General features: G+C 36.3%; 1 protein-coding gene across 18 annotated transcripts in view; it reads right to left on the bottom strand.

The window, feature by feature from the left end:
- Window positions 1-17,123, bottom strand: part of LOC18427802 (tetratricopeptide repeat (TPR)-containing protein) — a 52,215-nt gene that overhangs the window by 29,076 nt on the left and 6,016 nt on the right. For 15 of the 18 annotated variants that reach the window (XR_016043824.1, XR_016043827.1, XR_016043823.1 and 12 more), the window contains exons 5-8: window positions 15,194-15,389; window positions 13,412-13,669; window positions 12,918-13,064; window positions 8,532-8,610 (exon numbers count right to left, since the gene is read on the bottom strand). Coding sequence is in view for 6 of the 18 variants with exons in the window: in XM_088851239.1 (XP_088707365.1) it covers window positions 8,532-8,610; window positions 12,918-13,064; window positions 13,412-13,669; window positions 15,194-15,389 (680 nt within the window). In the remaining 12 variants the exon portion in view is untranslated. Of the gene's footprint in view, window positions 1-6,878; window positions 6,973-8,531; window positions 8,611-12,917; window positions 13,065-13,411; window positions 13,670-15,193; window positions 15,390-15,502; window positions 15,574-17,123 lie in introns of those variants that run through there. The other 3 variants (XR_016043834.1, XM_088851243.1, XM_088851244.1) reach the window with 2 other exon arrangements.

Raw genomic sequence — 17,123 nt, 5'->3', positions numbered from 1 at the left:
AAGGTATAACATGACGCAACTTCTAAAAACTCTTTTGCATAAACTGGCTCTGACTGGGTTAGTTCTGGTTTCTACAACATAACAGTGCGGCATTTTGTTAACTATTTGTCGAGTACCTGCGGTATCCCCTTGGATCTTACAGATATGTTTATAAGAAATTCCAAAACTACACAATCTTACCTCTCAAAAAAAAAAAAAACTACAATATCTTATTCACCAAAGAAAACCTCTTCAATATTCTTTTATCAAATAATTATATTTATTAACATAATCAGAGTATTTAATGGTTTCAATTTCGTCCCTATGTAGAATCTATGTAACTGTGAGAGAAAACCGTGCCCAACTTGGGTGTCCCAAATTGCAGAGTGCTTGTAATCCAAATCACTCAAGTAAGGATCGTGCTGAACAAAGTGAGAACAACAAGTCCATAACAAACCCAAAACTTTGGAGCCACCACTCTGGCGACCAAAAGTAGGGACCTCAAATACACGAACTGCAAAATAGGGACCTCAAATACCAGAATTGCAACCTTCACAATCTAAATTCTAAAACAAACAAAACATTTTGAGTCTGACCTAAGTGACCCAAAAGTTGCCACCAGAACCTCCCCTCAAGAAGGAGGGTAAAGTATGACGACAGCGTACTTCTTTTTAAGCCACTAAGTTTAAAATGGAACACTAGGAAATGCTTTAACACATATATCATCAATGGAAATCAAGAGCTGGGTGATTCAAAATTTTAATTTTAGTTTTTTTAATATCATAAATATGGATGTACGTTTTATTTTTTACTAAGGATAATTATTTAGAAATTATAATGTAGGGTTAATTTCTAACACTTAATTTCTATTTTCTTCTTTTTACTATATGTTGGTTACTACTCAGGGCTATTGTTCGTGGATACTATTCATGGATACTGTTCACATAGGTATTTCTGAAAGGAAATTGCTTCATACGGGCTGGAACGTGTTTCTACAATATGCAGTCCCAAGGTACAAAGGATTCATCTTAAAGATGGATACAAATAGGTGATCCATCTAAAAACAATTGAAACTAACGGTCCAAATGTTTTCTTAATAAAATAAATATTTCTAATTTTCAAAAATTGTTTATTTTTTCATATTTATGGTCTCCATGTTAGAAATTACATGTTCATGAAAATTAAGTCCTAAAATGCATCTCAAAAATAGATTTTTAAGAGGTGACTCATTTCTACATGGACTCATAGAAACCGTGTCCTTTCTGAAATTTTAGTATTATTTAGGTATATTTTAGAGTCTTAAATTGTTTACTTGGTTCTTAAGTTAATTTTAAGGTTTCATAGGCTTATAAAAGGCGAGACGTCACATTATAGGATTCTTATAATATTGGAATGAAGTTTATTTTATGAAAGAAGAAAATTCTTCTCTTGACTTGACTTACATCCATGTTTTTTCTCCAATATTGCTGATTTTTTCTTGTTTGAGGTTTGGAAGAAAGGTGAATGTAATTACAAACCTTTCCTTCCCGCTTCAATTTCGTATCATAGCTCCGTTCAAAGACAGTTAGAGATTGTGATGGCTGGTCGTGGAGGTATTAGCCGTAAGTATGCCAATCTGATCTGATTGCACAAGGAAATCAACAACTAAATAAGGAGGATTACACTATTGTTGCGCAAGCAAAACCATCAACATTGTGCCCTAAACGAAGAGGAATTTATAGGGATAGTACCAAATTGTAAGTGTTTTATGAAGATTGGCACAAATCAAACTCCAAGTCTGAGTGGGAACAGCTTATGTAAATGGGTTTGATGCACAATGGCATAGATGCGTAAATCAGACGCTAATCCTATCTTCAATTGAATTCAATATTCTTTGAATCGGCGGATGGTCCTCTCTCTAATAATGCTCCTATCTTTGACAAAGATCTTATTTTTTATAAAGAACTACGTGATCTTATCTTTGATGGCGATCCTATTTTTGATGAACCATTGGATGAAAATGAAGAACTTGGGGTTCCTATGTATGAAGAATAATAAGTTGTAGACATGGTGATGGTCATTGCAATGATGGTAATGACTGCGATAGTGGTGAAGAGGTAAAAGAGGAGGCAACTAGAGGCAATGACCATAAAGAGGTATTTTCTTTCATCGATAGTGGGGCCGACCTTTCCTTTTTCCAATTAGAGGACTCCATCCCACAAAGGCAGGCGACTATAGCTGAGTGCACCAAAATCCTCAGCAACTTGTTTGAGGATATTTTGATGAAGCCTACAACACATAAGTTCTAGGATTAAGCCCCAATATTAATACCAATATTCGGGTTGAGACAGACTTTTTGTTTAGAGGAGGATTTAATTAACCCATTTCAAAACTCAAGGGCGAGTTTTCTCCAACCATGGGAGAATGATGAAGATCAAGAGCTAGATGATTTAAATATTTTATTTTATTTTTTCAATTTCATGGATTTAGGTGTACATTTTGTTTTTTTATTAAGGTTAATATTTCAAGAATTATAAGTGGGGTTCATCTCCAAAACTAAATTTCTATTTTTTTATTATTTTAGCATTCACTAGTTATTGTTCATGGTATTGTTTATGGATACTATTCACAAGTTACTCTTTCCCATGGGTATTTCTGAAATTTTAGTATTGCTTAGGGGTATCTTAGAGTCTCAAATTATTTACTTGAATTTCAAGTTAATTTTAGGGTTTCATAGGCTTATAAAAACTCGGATGTCACATTATAGGATGATTATATCAATACAATGAATTTTATTTAATGAAAGAAGAAATTTCTTGGCTTGATTTACACCTCAAGTTTTAGCTCATGGCAAAGATCGAATTGGCAGTTACATGTTGTAACATAAGCGTAACATAATGGAAAGGAACAACGGCAAGGTAATCCCCTCAGGCAATCGAATCAACACAAGATATTCCATTCAACCGAAAAGATGGGGATTAGAGTGCTCTTTGCAACCCTAGAGAATACTAAAATTAATCATGAAGTGTCAAAGATAGGAGAAGCCAAAACAATAGCAGTTAAACAGACCAGCCAAAACAATAGCAGTTAAACAGGCCACAAAGGGAAGATGTAATGTGTGTTGCAAAAGAAATTCATGATGCACAATATTCTTTATAGGCGTCAAAATCTCTTTCAAAGCCACATAATATGTAAGCGAACATAAGTGTTAGCCTTACAAAGAAAAAGAACTGTAGGAAGAAGAGCAGCGGTGGCCACTATTGGATTTGTCTTGGATTATTTCCGGGAGAAAGCTCCTCGCTTTTGTTCAATTATAAAATCACATAAAATTCTTCTTTGATGGAGATTTGTAGCATCATTCAAGTAAATACTACTCAATTTGTGCACGAATTGGCAAACCAAAAATGACAAGCCTGCACAACAACTGAGCAAGTAAACATAATGTAAACTACTAAGAATATCAATTATGCGCACGGATAGGCACCGTTCCTAACATCAAAGTGAACTTGCAATTCAGATCATTCACCAAATCATAGTCAAGCAGGTAGGGGTGCCAACAGACCGGGCCGGTCACAGGCCGATTCCATACCACTTTATGGGCCGTACTGGGCTTTCAAGCTGGGCGTTGCGGGCCATTTTGTTTTTGGGCAGGGCTGGGTCAGATAGACCCCAAATCGGTCTGAAAACCTGGAGATAGCCCTCTTAAACCTGCACCCAAAACTCAATCTCTCTCCCCCTCTCTAACTGCGAAACCCAATCTCTCTCTCCCTCTTAAAGCTCATATTTTCTTTGCACCCAAGATCCAATCTCTCTCACCCTCTCTCTTCGCCTCCATCTTCTCTCTCTTATCCAAATTTCCCTAGTCTCTCTCTAAAGACAGAGAAAACCCACTGGTTGGGGCCATGGATGCCTATTGATTATGGCTTCAGAGAGAAGCAAAAATAATGAGAGAGAGAGAAAGCAGAGAGAAAGCTTGGTTTCCAAGCATTGAAGCACCACACTCGCTCAAACCCATCTCTGTCCTCATAGCCCTTCCATTTTCGCTCTCTGCGCCAGCATTTTCTAAGGTTTCCATCTTTCCCACTCATTCCTCTCTTCAACAAACCAGTCTCATGGGGACCAAGAGCGAGAGTCTTCCGCCAAAACAATACATCTCCTTTTAGTAAACTCTGGCTTTCAGTCAACAGCCAATAGAGGGCAATAGGGCTTAGGAGAGAGAATAGGTGAGTGCTTTAGAAAGAGAGGTTTGAGAGAAAGGTATAGAGAGAGAATATTGAGAGAGAACAAGAGAATAAAATCCTCCAAAAATATAGCGAAAGACAAAGAAGAACAACATTTTTTTTTGCTATTTTCGAGACAGCAAAGATAACTGATAAGCCCCAGTTTAAGAGAGAGAGACAGGCGATTTTGGGGGGGGCCATGGGAGAGAAAGAGGTTTTTTTTTTTTTTGTGTGTGTGCGTGTGTGTGTTGGGGGGGGGGGGGGGGGAGCTGGTTGGGTGCCCACGTGCTTCCATCACCCTCACCAATGCCTTTTTAGGTTTTAAAAAACTTTTTAGAGAGAGAGAGAGATGGGCATGTGCTGGTAGGGTAGACGTGCCCTTTTAAAATTTTCAAAAAAATGTTTTTTTATTTGTTAGATTTTATTAGGGTTTGAAAAAACGACTTGAATATAATTTCTATACAAAAAGGCTTTTTTTTTAGAGGGAAAAAAAATTGAAGAGAGAGATCTTACCCTTATAAAAAAAAAGGTATATATGGGCTGGGTCGGGCCCAAGCCCAGCCTGAAGGACATTATCAGGCAGATAACGGATCAGGCCAGGCTTAATAAAATAATTCAGGCCGGGCCTTGGCAGCCCTACAAGCAGGTAAGTACAACATAGAAGCTCCATTTACTTCGTACAAGATAAAAGGACCAGAGTTTGATGCATATAAAAAAAATATTATCAACTTACCATGGTAAAGCAACTAGAGATAAAAATATGTAAGTGCTAGCTAGCAGAACCAACATACCAAAGGTCTTATCAACATGAATAGCAATCGAGACTTGTGCCAGGCAATGGTGAAATCAAACAAAAACTCAATCCTGAACAATACATGTTCAAGCTACGCAGACAAGGGATAAGAGTCCAAGTATGATTATGATGAAGGGAATCAACTTCTTCTCACCAGGCTTGTACACTTTTTGGATCCTGAAGCAGCTGATAAAGGGGAAGTTTCACTAGAACCACAAAGCTCAAAAAGAAGGCCTTATAACTTCTCGAAACGGCAAGAAAAAAGAGAAGCAATACAATAGGAAAAAGACATAGGCAAGAAACATAAATATGGTGGAAAACAAAAGGATGATAAGGAAAACGATAAGAAAGGAAGATACAGAAAAATTACAATAGAAAGAAAATAGAAAAAGAAAGAAGAAGATAGAACAAAAAATTCGACAGAAAATAGAGAAAAGATACGCAATAGAGTCAAGAAATACCATAGAAAAAGGAGAGTGAAAGAAAAAAAGGATAGGACAACAAGGAACTGAAGAATTACCTGAAAATTTATGGTTGTTAAAGAGAAAGCCTACCATGTGACGGGGCAAAGAGAAGACGATCTAGTTCTAGTATCAAGGAAAGAATGCAAAGCTCACCCGTAGAACATTGGGTCTCATCAATTCACACATACATATGCAAATGTTTGAGAGTTAGAAATCCAATCAATACTAGCCCGGTTCATTGGAGATAATGTTTCTTGTGTTGCACCTAAAGGGTTAGTGAAGGTGCCTAGCATAGCATTTTACCAGGTTACAGGGATACGTCATAAGTTCTAGGACTAATATAAGTACATTTGATATCTAGCGTTAGCAAATAAGCACAAGGAAATCAGTAGCATTTACAATGTCATGCCATCCAAGGTGAAGTCTTAGAACACAAAAATAGGAAATTAAGAAGCGTAAGGGCAAATCATATGAATATGGAACTAGCTAATTTCTTTTTTTGATGGACTGAACTAGCTAAACTTTACAAGGAGAAATTTCTAAATATTCTCCCAAATCATAAAATTCATGCCATAAAAAATTCTAAAGGGATATTCTATGAAATATTAAGCAAAGTTTACAAGAATTTCTTTTTTATATATTTTTCCCTTAGGGAAATTCTGTAAATTTATTTGTAAATTTGAGATAAATTTGGATTTTATGATTAGAGTTTAGACATTCTTTTAGAGAAGTTCACAATGCTTAAGAGAAAATAATTTCAAAGTATTTCCTTTAAAGGCGTGCTATAGAATAAAAGGAGAAACTTGGGAGAGGAGAAATCTAAGGTTTACCAAAGTTATTTTGATGCAGGGAGGATGGAGGGAAGAAATAATTAAAATAATAATAATAATAATAATAAAAGGCGAGAGAATACTAGGTCTGCAAGGGAATCCACCCCAAAGACCTTTCACCAGATCAACTCTTTCCTGAATCACCAAAATATTAGTTTACAATGAGGGACTTCTTCCCTTTAAATACACTTAGAAGAATAAATCAATAAATAAAAAAGAATCCACATAAATTTTTATTTGCATCATTCTCTCAGGGTTGGGAGAAGCTCGACATCGAACTTATATCCTTCATAGGCCAATCACATAATTGTTGACGTAGTCCCACCATGCGCCTTAGTACTTTTTATTCAATAAACCAATTCAACAGATACTTTGGGTTCATCTTGAAGTAAAACACTAGGATCGCAAGCTTAATCGTGATTTCTCCTTCAGATTTCAAATACTGCATCACACATATCTTCTTCTTCATAATTGATTTTCAAAATTTCTTGCACATTTGGGTTATCGACGTCGTCTTTTGTATTCAGATCTACCTCTTCATATTCTTGTTCCTCTTGTTGCAATATACTAAGTCGATCTTGTAGATATTGTTGTATTGATCTACAAAGGTCTTCCATGTGTCTATCGAATTGTTGATCCAATTGCTCATATCGATCCAAAAGCTCCATATAATTAATGGATCTTTGAACTCAAGGCTCTGATACCAACTAATATGGGGATAAACAATAAATTAGAAATAAGAAATAAAGATTTGAGAGAGTATACCCTCTCCTAAGGGTATGGAAGGAAGAAATAATTAAAATAAAAATAATAACAAAGGGTGAAAAAATATATCCTCTCTTCTGCAAGGGAGTCCACCTCAAAAGATCTTTTCACAAGACCCAAATTCTTTACCCACAACTCTGATTCCCTTATTTCTTATTTTTGCATATTAATACGTTTATTGAGTCTCATCGTCCCGGCAAGAGTGTAATTTCTCATTTGACAGAACGGGTTGTTACACGAGTAGAGATGCTTTATGGAAGACAAAAGCAGCTTCTCATTACAAGCTCAATGAATCTTCAGTCATTGATATGAAAAACGCCCTAATAGAATCCTCCTTTCGGTTTTCTCCCATGCATAGATCGTTCATTCCTAACCCAAATGGAAAACTAAGACCAATCACTAAACTGCATCCTAGAGAGAGACAAGTCATGAATGCAATTTCCCAGGTATAGAGGTCTTTGTTGGCATTTCCTTAGAGTGCTCTTATGCTTTTAGGGAAGGTATGGGGACTCTCAATTCCAATCTCCATCACAATGAGGGACTTCATTCCCTTAAATACAAAATAAAAGAAATAAGAAATAAAAGTAATAAAACAGCCATAAAATTCTCTCTCTCTCTCTCTCTCTCTCTCTCTCTCTCTCTCTCTCTCTCTCTCTCTCTCTCTCTCTCTCTTACCCTATTTTTCCTCCCACTTTCTCAATCTTTATCCACGTTTGATCTTTCCCATATCTAAATCCCATAAATCTCTCGTTTCTTATTCAAATCTCTTCTTCTTCCCCCAACATGAGGCCCCATAAATCTCTAACTAAATCTCCTATAAATCTCTAACTAAATCCCTTAAGTCCATGAAATTAGGACTTTCCCATTTTGTGCCACATTAACCCTAAAAATTTGAAACTTGCTATCCTACCCAATTCCTAAATAAAAGTAACTCAAAAATAATAATTAAATTATAATTTTGAATTTTTCCTAATTTTTATCTACATCATCTTTCCTCACTTAACATTCAGTTAAGAGAAAAAATAAATCCAAAACTGCTATCATTGATTGCAAATTGCATAGGATGGACAATGAAAGAGAATTATCAGACCTAGACTTTTGGGTTCTTGTATTTTGACTTTTAAAGAGATGGAAATACAATTGCATTGTTAACACTTGATACTCTCATACTTTCCATTCTTGAAACTCAAAACCTCATATCTTGTCAGACTTGGAAATATAATGTAACAAAACATGATCTATTTGAAGGAACTTTTGAAACCACAACAACCCATAAAAAGTTTTACAAATACAATTTAAAAAGGAATAAATAAATAAAATAACATTTTATAATGCCGACACTTTTACTTAAATAAGGGGACCTGGCATGTCTTGCATGGTATATACAGCAAAATAGAAATACTGATATGGAAGTTTTCCATGTATGATGCTCAAGACCAATCACAGACTCCAAAAATCAAAACAGAAGCAAAATACCGTAGGGCAAGAACATTGAGGCTACCTTTGTAGAAGAACTGAATAGCATTTTCAGTGTCCTTCAAGGCTGAATAACTCTGTGCAACCTTTAGAAAGAAAGACTCCTACAAACGTTCAAACAGTAACGAGGAAAACATTTAGCCGGTGTGTAAAACTACTTTATTTGCACAGGATTTGACAATGAACAAAGACATAACAATTCAGAAATCAATACCTATTTATAGTGGAACAAAAACATAAATATGATAAGGGCATGCAATCGAACCATTTAATTTTGCTTTTTGTAAAATATACAACAATGAGAGAGGAGGCCCAAAAAACAACTTCGAAAGCATCGGAAAATATAAGGAACTCTTTGGATGCACAAGTACAATATAATCCATTTCCATCAAAAGCACATACGATCTGTTATTTTCAGCAGCTACTGTTTGAATCTATTTGAGGTTAAGGTTGCCTTCTCATGGATTGCAGCATGAGCATATAATGCTTCTTATGAATGTTTAGCTACCAATATTTGACTTGCAAATGGCGTGATGGCCGTGGATGGCATTGATAGCAGTTGTGTTGCAAATGTCAAATCCTATTGTTATTTCTTTTGTATTCAAGTCCTTAAGGACTTATTCGTCCTCTTTCCATACTTGAGGCACTTTTGCTTTTTATAATCTATCACTATACATAAGAATGAGAGGGAGTGTGGGCAATCTAACCTAATGTGAAAGCCCGTTCTCTCCTCTCCTCAACATCAGTCTCTTTCTTATGCTCTAACGCTTTCTATCCCTAAATATCTTCCTCTCTAGACTTTCTCCTTCTTTTACCTCTCCTATTTTTCCTCGTTTCTACATTTTTGGAGTGCGGATGATCACAGGCTTTTCTCAGGGGATGGTCACAGGCTTTTCTCAGGGGATGGTCACAAGCTTTTCTCAGTGACTCTATTGGAGAGACAGAAGTGGGATCTTTCAGCGACCCTGGTCACAGGCTTGTCTCAGTGGAATTCTTCAGTGGTGGAATGAAAGATGTGCCTAAACAATCCATGCGGTTACTGAGAGATCCCACTGCCGTCTCTCCAATATGGAGTTAAACCTAACAGACAATTACAATGGCATCTGAAATCTGGATCAAGTGCAAACCTGCAATCAAAGACACTTAAGTGGTTGCAAAATGACAATGAGTTACAAAAGAAAACTTTCAGAAGAATCTGACTCAATTGCCGTCCCGTTACCCACAAAGAATCTCTAGCCTTCTGCAAATTAAATCCCAACTATTGATGCCCCTTCATATCATTGAGGGTTCACTAGAGAAGCTCAATGCTACACAATCTATTCATGACCTCCAACACTACACTTTAGAAAATTATAGGTTTCAAAGGCCTGGTAGTTCTCACAACCATTGCGACACTAGCCCAATAAATCTCTGTTGGCTTTCCTGATTTTCGTAGTGCTCAGGAACATTTGACCATCTGAAAAGGTGACATTCATCATTTGATTGCCATAGAAAATCCCTCTGAACAAGCTCAATCCTATCAGCAATGTTGATATGCACTTTGAATAGAACTATAAAATAAATGAAATGGGAGATGATGTCATATTAATGAGTGTGATTCTTCCAAATAAAATAAAATAATATCTAAGTAGGCAACATCATCTGGAATTGTTCAATACCAGTCTCCACAGATGACCGTTAAGCCTGCCAATGCATAAAGGGAACCTGAGGTGCTTGCAGTGGCCTTGGTTAGTCCAACATTCATGAGAAATACAGGAGCAACAAAGGCTCCCTTAATTACCTTAATACTCATAACGGATATGTTTCTTCAAGTTCAGTCTACAGCCAGAGACTACCTCGAAGCATCATATAATAAACCAAAGGTTACCATATGGCACCATTACAAAGGTTGACGCAACCCATTTATATGAGTTCTAAAAAGTTGACGTCAATAATGAAATGCATCACAAAGACAATTGAAAGGTGGGAATGTGCTCTAGACAAGTATGTAGCGTTAAAATATTTTCTAACTATATTTATTTATACAGCTAATCCACTTACAAGCACCAATTACAACTCAAAAATCATAAAACAAAACCTTCAAGACATTATAGGATCCTAAGTTGCATACCAAAAAAAACCCCTTTTATTCAAATAAAATTAAGATACAATGTACAAAAGTGAACCAAGAATTAAGAAACAAGGAACCATAAAATGCCATATTACCTGGCCTTGGATCATCTCCAAGGACTTAGCATACCCTACTCCATATCTCCAACACCGATGGCGCACATGCTCTAGGTCCTTTTCTCTTAATCTCTTAAAATGGGAAGCCAAGGTAAAACCCTAATTCAACAATGGGAGCACGACCAAGGGTAAAAGTCAAATCTCAAAACAATATAGGATAGCACAATGTCTTACACCAAGCATTCAAACTTGGGGCGTGCCACCCCTTGAGTCTTATTTGGGGCATGGAACCCCTTTGATCTAGGTTTTAGAGAAGGGGAGAGAGAGAGAGAGAAAAAAAGTAGAGACGAGTAGTGTGGAGCTCTAAAGAGGATGGAGAGAGCGAGAGAGGGCTAGGTCATGTGTAAGAGACGCCACCCCAAGGGGGATATTTATAGAACAAAATTAGTGTTTTTGGGGCTAGGGTTGGTCATTATAAAGAAATTCAATCTTGACCATCGATCTAAAGAGATCTGTGGGGTGAAGAAGGATTTCAATCTCAGCAATCATTTTCCTAAATTCAGCCATTATGATTAAAGGGAAATTTCTAGAGCCCCTCAATTGGCCCATTCCCGTTGTATATCTGATTTTAAGAAATTATATTCTATCTTTCTTAAAATCTCAAGTTATGAAATAGGTTGCCATAAAAATACAAAATCATCCCTTTCTCTCGATAGCCAAAACTTAATCAAATATTCTTAAAATAATCTGGTCTTCTTCTAGATGACTTGTCAACCAAGAAAGAGAAAACCAGAGAGAAAGAGGTGGGGCATGGATGTCACTTGGACCCCACGCCCCTACTAAGGTGGGCTATCCATGGGTGGGCCCCACTGAAAATCGCCCCCACATGCCCCCCAATTTTATAAAGCCCTTGGCAAAATTTAAATGAGAAACAGGTATTTTTAAATTGCTTTGCAACTTGAAAACCTAAAAATCAATTTTTAGGCTAGAAAAAATTCATTTTGAGAAAATAAAATAGATAGCACATTTTAAAAATTCATTTTAATGTTCCATAATTCAAATAAAATATAATTAAATATGATCAAGTGGGAATTAGATCCATCGAGTCAAGAAATATGCAAATTAACTGAGGCAATCCACCTATTCTAGCAATTGTTAACTACGGTCATCTTCTCAAACCAATCCAACATAACCCATGCCCTACAATCTATAGCAGGGGCTCATGATTGGTCCATCAAAGTTGGCCAATAAATGAAATGAATATAGTTTTAGTATGTGGATTACAGGTCTCCCCTAAGGACGAGCCATATCCATTTGGACATATAATATCGCAATGGTACAAGGGTTCCTGTCTTATGCACATGTACACATTACACCCCTGTGGGTTGCTTCCTAAACACGCTATCGCCAGTACATGTTGTGTGACGTAAATGATAAGGATTTGGCCCTTACCCTCTCAGGCCTGCCAACTCACACATGAATTATGAAGTCCCCTGGTCAACAAACCACCTTGGGCATTTCTCCGACCTCATCAAGGACGAACCCTACAAAACCTCTATGGTTGTTCATATGCCCAGGCTACAAGGTTTTCAGATTCCATCGTAGGCCTAGCATGTCAAACCTGGGTGACTCACGGCATCACAAAACATGCCTCATTGGTCCCACCGGACCCTACTCCCACTGGAGTCATCATATCTGTAGTCATAGTTTTACATGCTATCATAAGGGCTTTAAATGACCACAAAACCCCAACAAACTTCTGATGTGCAATCATTCATAATTTTCAGAATAACAACATTATTACCATATCCTTTGATCATTAAAATAAATTGCTTCACTCATCTTTCAAGGAAAAAAAAGGTGCTACAACGATATCTAAAATTTGTAACTTTAATTCAGCATAATGCAACTCCAAGTTCCAAGTTGTTAAAAGGAATCAGGTCACAAACTCGGGAAAAGAATGGAAGCAGAGAATATATCAATAATATTGATACTTGAAACTAGGTTATGCAATCTAAAGATCGTTTCTCACTCATTACAAATTTCTAAATCAGGGGAACACTTTTGATCAATTTCCAATTGAATTAAAAGTACCACCTGCAGAAAATCAAGAGCATATCCTCCAATAACCAAATTATCAAGCTAAATGGTAGACCACCGCCTAATATCAAGAGGACATTCCTTATTTTCAGTGCATTACTGAAGTAGAGACATTTAATTGCCTATAATTACGTATGTATCTTACATTGCCACAGCCAGCAGTCCCTTCCAACATCATGAAATAGTTCAGTGCAATATCATGATGTCCAATATTAGCTAAAGATTCAGCAACTTCGAGTGTCAACTCAGAAAGATCTTTAACACGCTCCTTTTGCAGAATCCCAAAATGCTCCTGAAATCGATCCAAAATGTTTCATATGTAAGCAAATCAACCACTAAGTTTTAACAAAATGAGGAATCATAGAATGAATGCAATTTGCATCCAACTTAAAATGCATATGCATACATGTCCACCTCACATCAACATGCATCAAAACAAACATTTGCAAGAAGCATGCACGAGGACATGCATGTGTACCAAAAGATGGATCACAAACTAAACAGAAGTTGATGGAACATACAATACTGTCCAGGAGAATATGCATTATTCATAGCAAAAACTCAGAAAGAAAATTGACAAAAAAAACGGTTACTGGATAAGTAAAAAGATAAAACTAAGTCAGAGAAACCAATACAAACCTCTGCTTTTTCCATGTGTCCGAGGTATGCTTCACAAATTCCAGCCTTGACAATTAAATCACATGGCAAAACCTTGCCAGAGCAGTAAACCACCTTTGCAGCCTCAATATGTTTAAGTGCTTTCAAGTAGTCCTTGTTTTCCATATTCAGAGCTGCTACCGATCTAACTACAGTCAAATCAGCATCTTCCGGATGCTCTTTAATAAAGTTTTCCAGAATACTGATAGCCCTTTCAACCTGGCCACAACTGTGATACATCTGAATAAAACCAAAAATATAACTCAGCCTGGTCATTATGCAGAGGCAGATTCCAACAATCTAGTAGACAACCATCAGGCAAAAAGGTATATTGGTTACTATTTAGTAGATAATCATCACGAGCAAACAGTGATACATCAAAAGACCAAAGAGCACACATGTATCACCACAGATCCTACCACTGTTCTTCTATAACAAAAAACAAAGTTGGATCTGGAATAATGGATGAAAAATGAGTACTCTTTCCACCAAGGATCAACACAGAGACAAGAGGAACATACCAATCATAAAAAAAGCCGGAGTAAGAAAGGAAACTCAGAACAAGATTGGCTTCTAACAGAGAAAAGTGATCTCAAGGAATCTCTAGAAAATTGTATATAACTTGCGGAACATTAAGATTCATTCTTGACATAGTTAAAATAACCAGTTTCAAATATTAAACAACAAAAACGAAATAAAAAACTCCATATTCTCAATATGAATTTGAAGTGGAGTTTGATCTCATAAATATGGAGACGTAAAATTGAAAATGCATAATATTTTATGAGATTCAAGACGATTGCCAAGGCATACATGACAGTTGAGGCGACCACAAAATCCCATATGAAATGAGAAAAATTAAATCAGACGTTGAATAAAATCACTAATAACGACAAGAAAGTAAACAAAGTAAAGCAGGCATAAGTAACACACAAGAAAAAAAATTGACACAGCAGTTTACAAGCAATAGTTGCATATACATAGACTTTATGGTCCATATCACCAAACCACCGTTAGTTATAAATAAATATTAAGACTGGTCCTGATAAAATATAGAAGAAATAACTACTATCAATGACAATGATCCATTGCCATAGTACACTTCCTAAGTTGCATTGATATACATTGAGACAAGAAACATGCATTTGCTAATATTCCATAGAGGGGATTCAAATCCTTAAATGCAAAAGTTGAGGATGACAGTTATTTCTGCATAAATAATCCACCTAACTTCTGAAGTTATTTGGGTGTGTGACTTCCCCTTCTACATCTTACACCACCTTTGTTTCTGATGCATACTACTTCCATTATGTAAAAGCTTGCTAGTCATGGATCAAACATCTTGCTCACTCTGTCTTCACTTGATGGAAGCGTCACTAATTAAGCAACCCATCAACATAAAATACAAATGAACCTAAACTAAATAAAGGAGAACATCATAAGGAACACCAAAAATCAGGGGAAAGCCAGAAAGGAACATTCAAATGTGAGCTTTTGTTGAAGGCATATATTTTCCAAGTACTGCTCACGACTTAGACAGGAGACGAGTAAGGACAACTAATAATAATAAAGACAAAGATTCAAAGATAAAATTTCAGATGGAGCATAGCTAGAAATATTAAATAAACAGAATTTCTTTCTTTTTGGTTTAACCGTGCAATAGAACATGCTTAAAACCATTAAATTGCAAAACAACTCATCATGGAAATTAATCCCCAAATAGCTAAAGCCAGGAAAGGCCTTCACAAAGCAGAAAGAGAGAACCTCTGCAGCCAATTTGCATGCCTCGACATTTCCAGGACAGAGCTTTAGTATTCGATCATATGATTCTGCTGCTTTTGGATAATCCCCAAGTTCACTATAATGTGAAGCAAGAAGAAATGCAAGGCTCAAATCTTCCGGATTTGCCTTTATTGCTCTACTAAAACAATAATTCACCTGCACCATGTCTCCAAGTTCCCTGCATTCAAAGCAGCATATAAATGAAGTGAAGGAGACACTATTGTCAACTCCAAAAGGATAAAGGTCATGAATATCAATACATGAAGTTAATGAACTAAAGCTTGGGAATACCAATAAGGGCATGAATACCGCTGAGCATGCAAAGTAGAAGCAGTAAACACTTTCATGTCTGGACAAGTCCAAATAAAATAGAATTAATAATGCCAGCTAAATGCTTTTGTGACCATGAAGATATAGGTAATGACTCAGAAAAGGCTGTGACATCAAGAAGCAGCAAATTCTATTTTCTGTGTACCATTTGGAAAGGAAGATGACCATTCGTATAGAAACACCATCTTAAAAAAGAGACAACTATGTCAGGAAGGATGATTTGTCAAACTCTTTTGTATATGAAATTTATTTAAACTGGGAAAAGAAGGGCCGCATCTGAACAACAAAAAGGATAGAATAGCATATCAACTAAAATTGCATCTGAATTGAATGAACCTATATCTTACTGAACTTAGACACCAGATCAAACTTCTTTTTACATTAGTGCAGCCAAAAGAGATACTACTTATCTGCATTCAATAGTTGTATGCATGAGTATAACACTATAACATAAATAATTCTATTTTTTTAAATATGATGGGACATATTGCACAGTTACCTTATCATGGTAAGGATCTTTTATTGTTTTGATATCCATTCATAAAGAAAGCAAAAGGCGGGTTTCCGCTGATAACTGAATAGTGTAGTGTTCGGGTAAACAAAGCCCTAGCTTCTAGAGTTTGCCGCTTTTCCTAGGCCGGAGAAGCAACTTTCAATCATTTATCATGACCAATATCAGTATATTTTGGACGAAGGTCAACCTGTATTGTCGAAAAACATCCTATTCTCCATGATCAGTTTCATGTAAGCATATCACCATACCCACATAACAAAACCCTATAAGTTCAAAAGGAATAGCATTCCAAAGCAATGTCCGAAAAATTGCCAATCCGAATCAGAATTGCCCGATCCGGATATGGATTCATCCTGCCCATTCCAAATCATGTAATATATTGGGATCCGGCGGTGTCCCCCACCACCCCCCCTGGAATAGCCAATTCCCACAATTCTCTACAGAGGAATCGCCTATTCCAACGGTACAATGACCAATGACCCTTTCTCATGTTACAGTGAACCTATGAGTCTTTTCATTACCTTGTTTTTATTTTTTTTATTTTTTTATTTACTTTTTGGATTTTTTAGAGAATTACTGGATCATAATAATTGAAAGATGTCAATAAAAACAGTGTTGGTTTGAAAAACACATCTCCAAATTTTGCATTTCGATTTGGTAATTCAAAACTGGGTCTTTTTCACATTTTTGAGAAAATTTTCCATTTCTTCGATTATATGTTTGATTTCTAGGAAAGGGGCTAGGGTCGTGGTGGTAGCGTCCCCACACCCAATTACCACATCATGGTATCCATTCCTAACACTGACACCCCCAATTAACACCTTCAAAATGTAACTCTCTAATCTATTGAAAAAACGGTTAGGGGCCTGTCTTACCCACTGAATTACCCAAAAAAAATATATATATGTTTGATTTCGATCCAAATCATATTTTTTTGGTTCAAATCAAATATCGTTGAATCCTCCAAACAAATGCGCTAATCTTCATGATCAAATGAAGATTGTGCATCAATTTTGCATCGAAATGCTAGGGTTCAAGAAACTTTCACATACACGAAAATTGGAGAGG

The sequence above is a fragment of the Amborella trichopoda genome, chromosome 11 (assembly GCF_054954075.1).
Source record: "Amborella trichopoda isolate Santa Cruz 75 chromosome 11, AtrichopodaSantaCruz75HAP2 v2.0, whole genome shotgun sequence".
Lineage (NCBI taxonomy): Eukaryota > Viridiplantae > Streptophyta > Magnoliopsida > Amborellales > Amborellaceae > Amborella > Amborella trichopoda.
The sequence above is the reverse complement of the archived record's forward strand: the minus strand, read 5'-3'. Positions and strand labels throughout refer to the sequence as shown.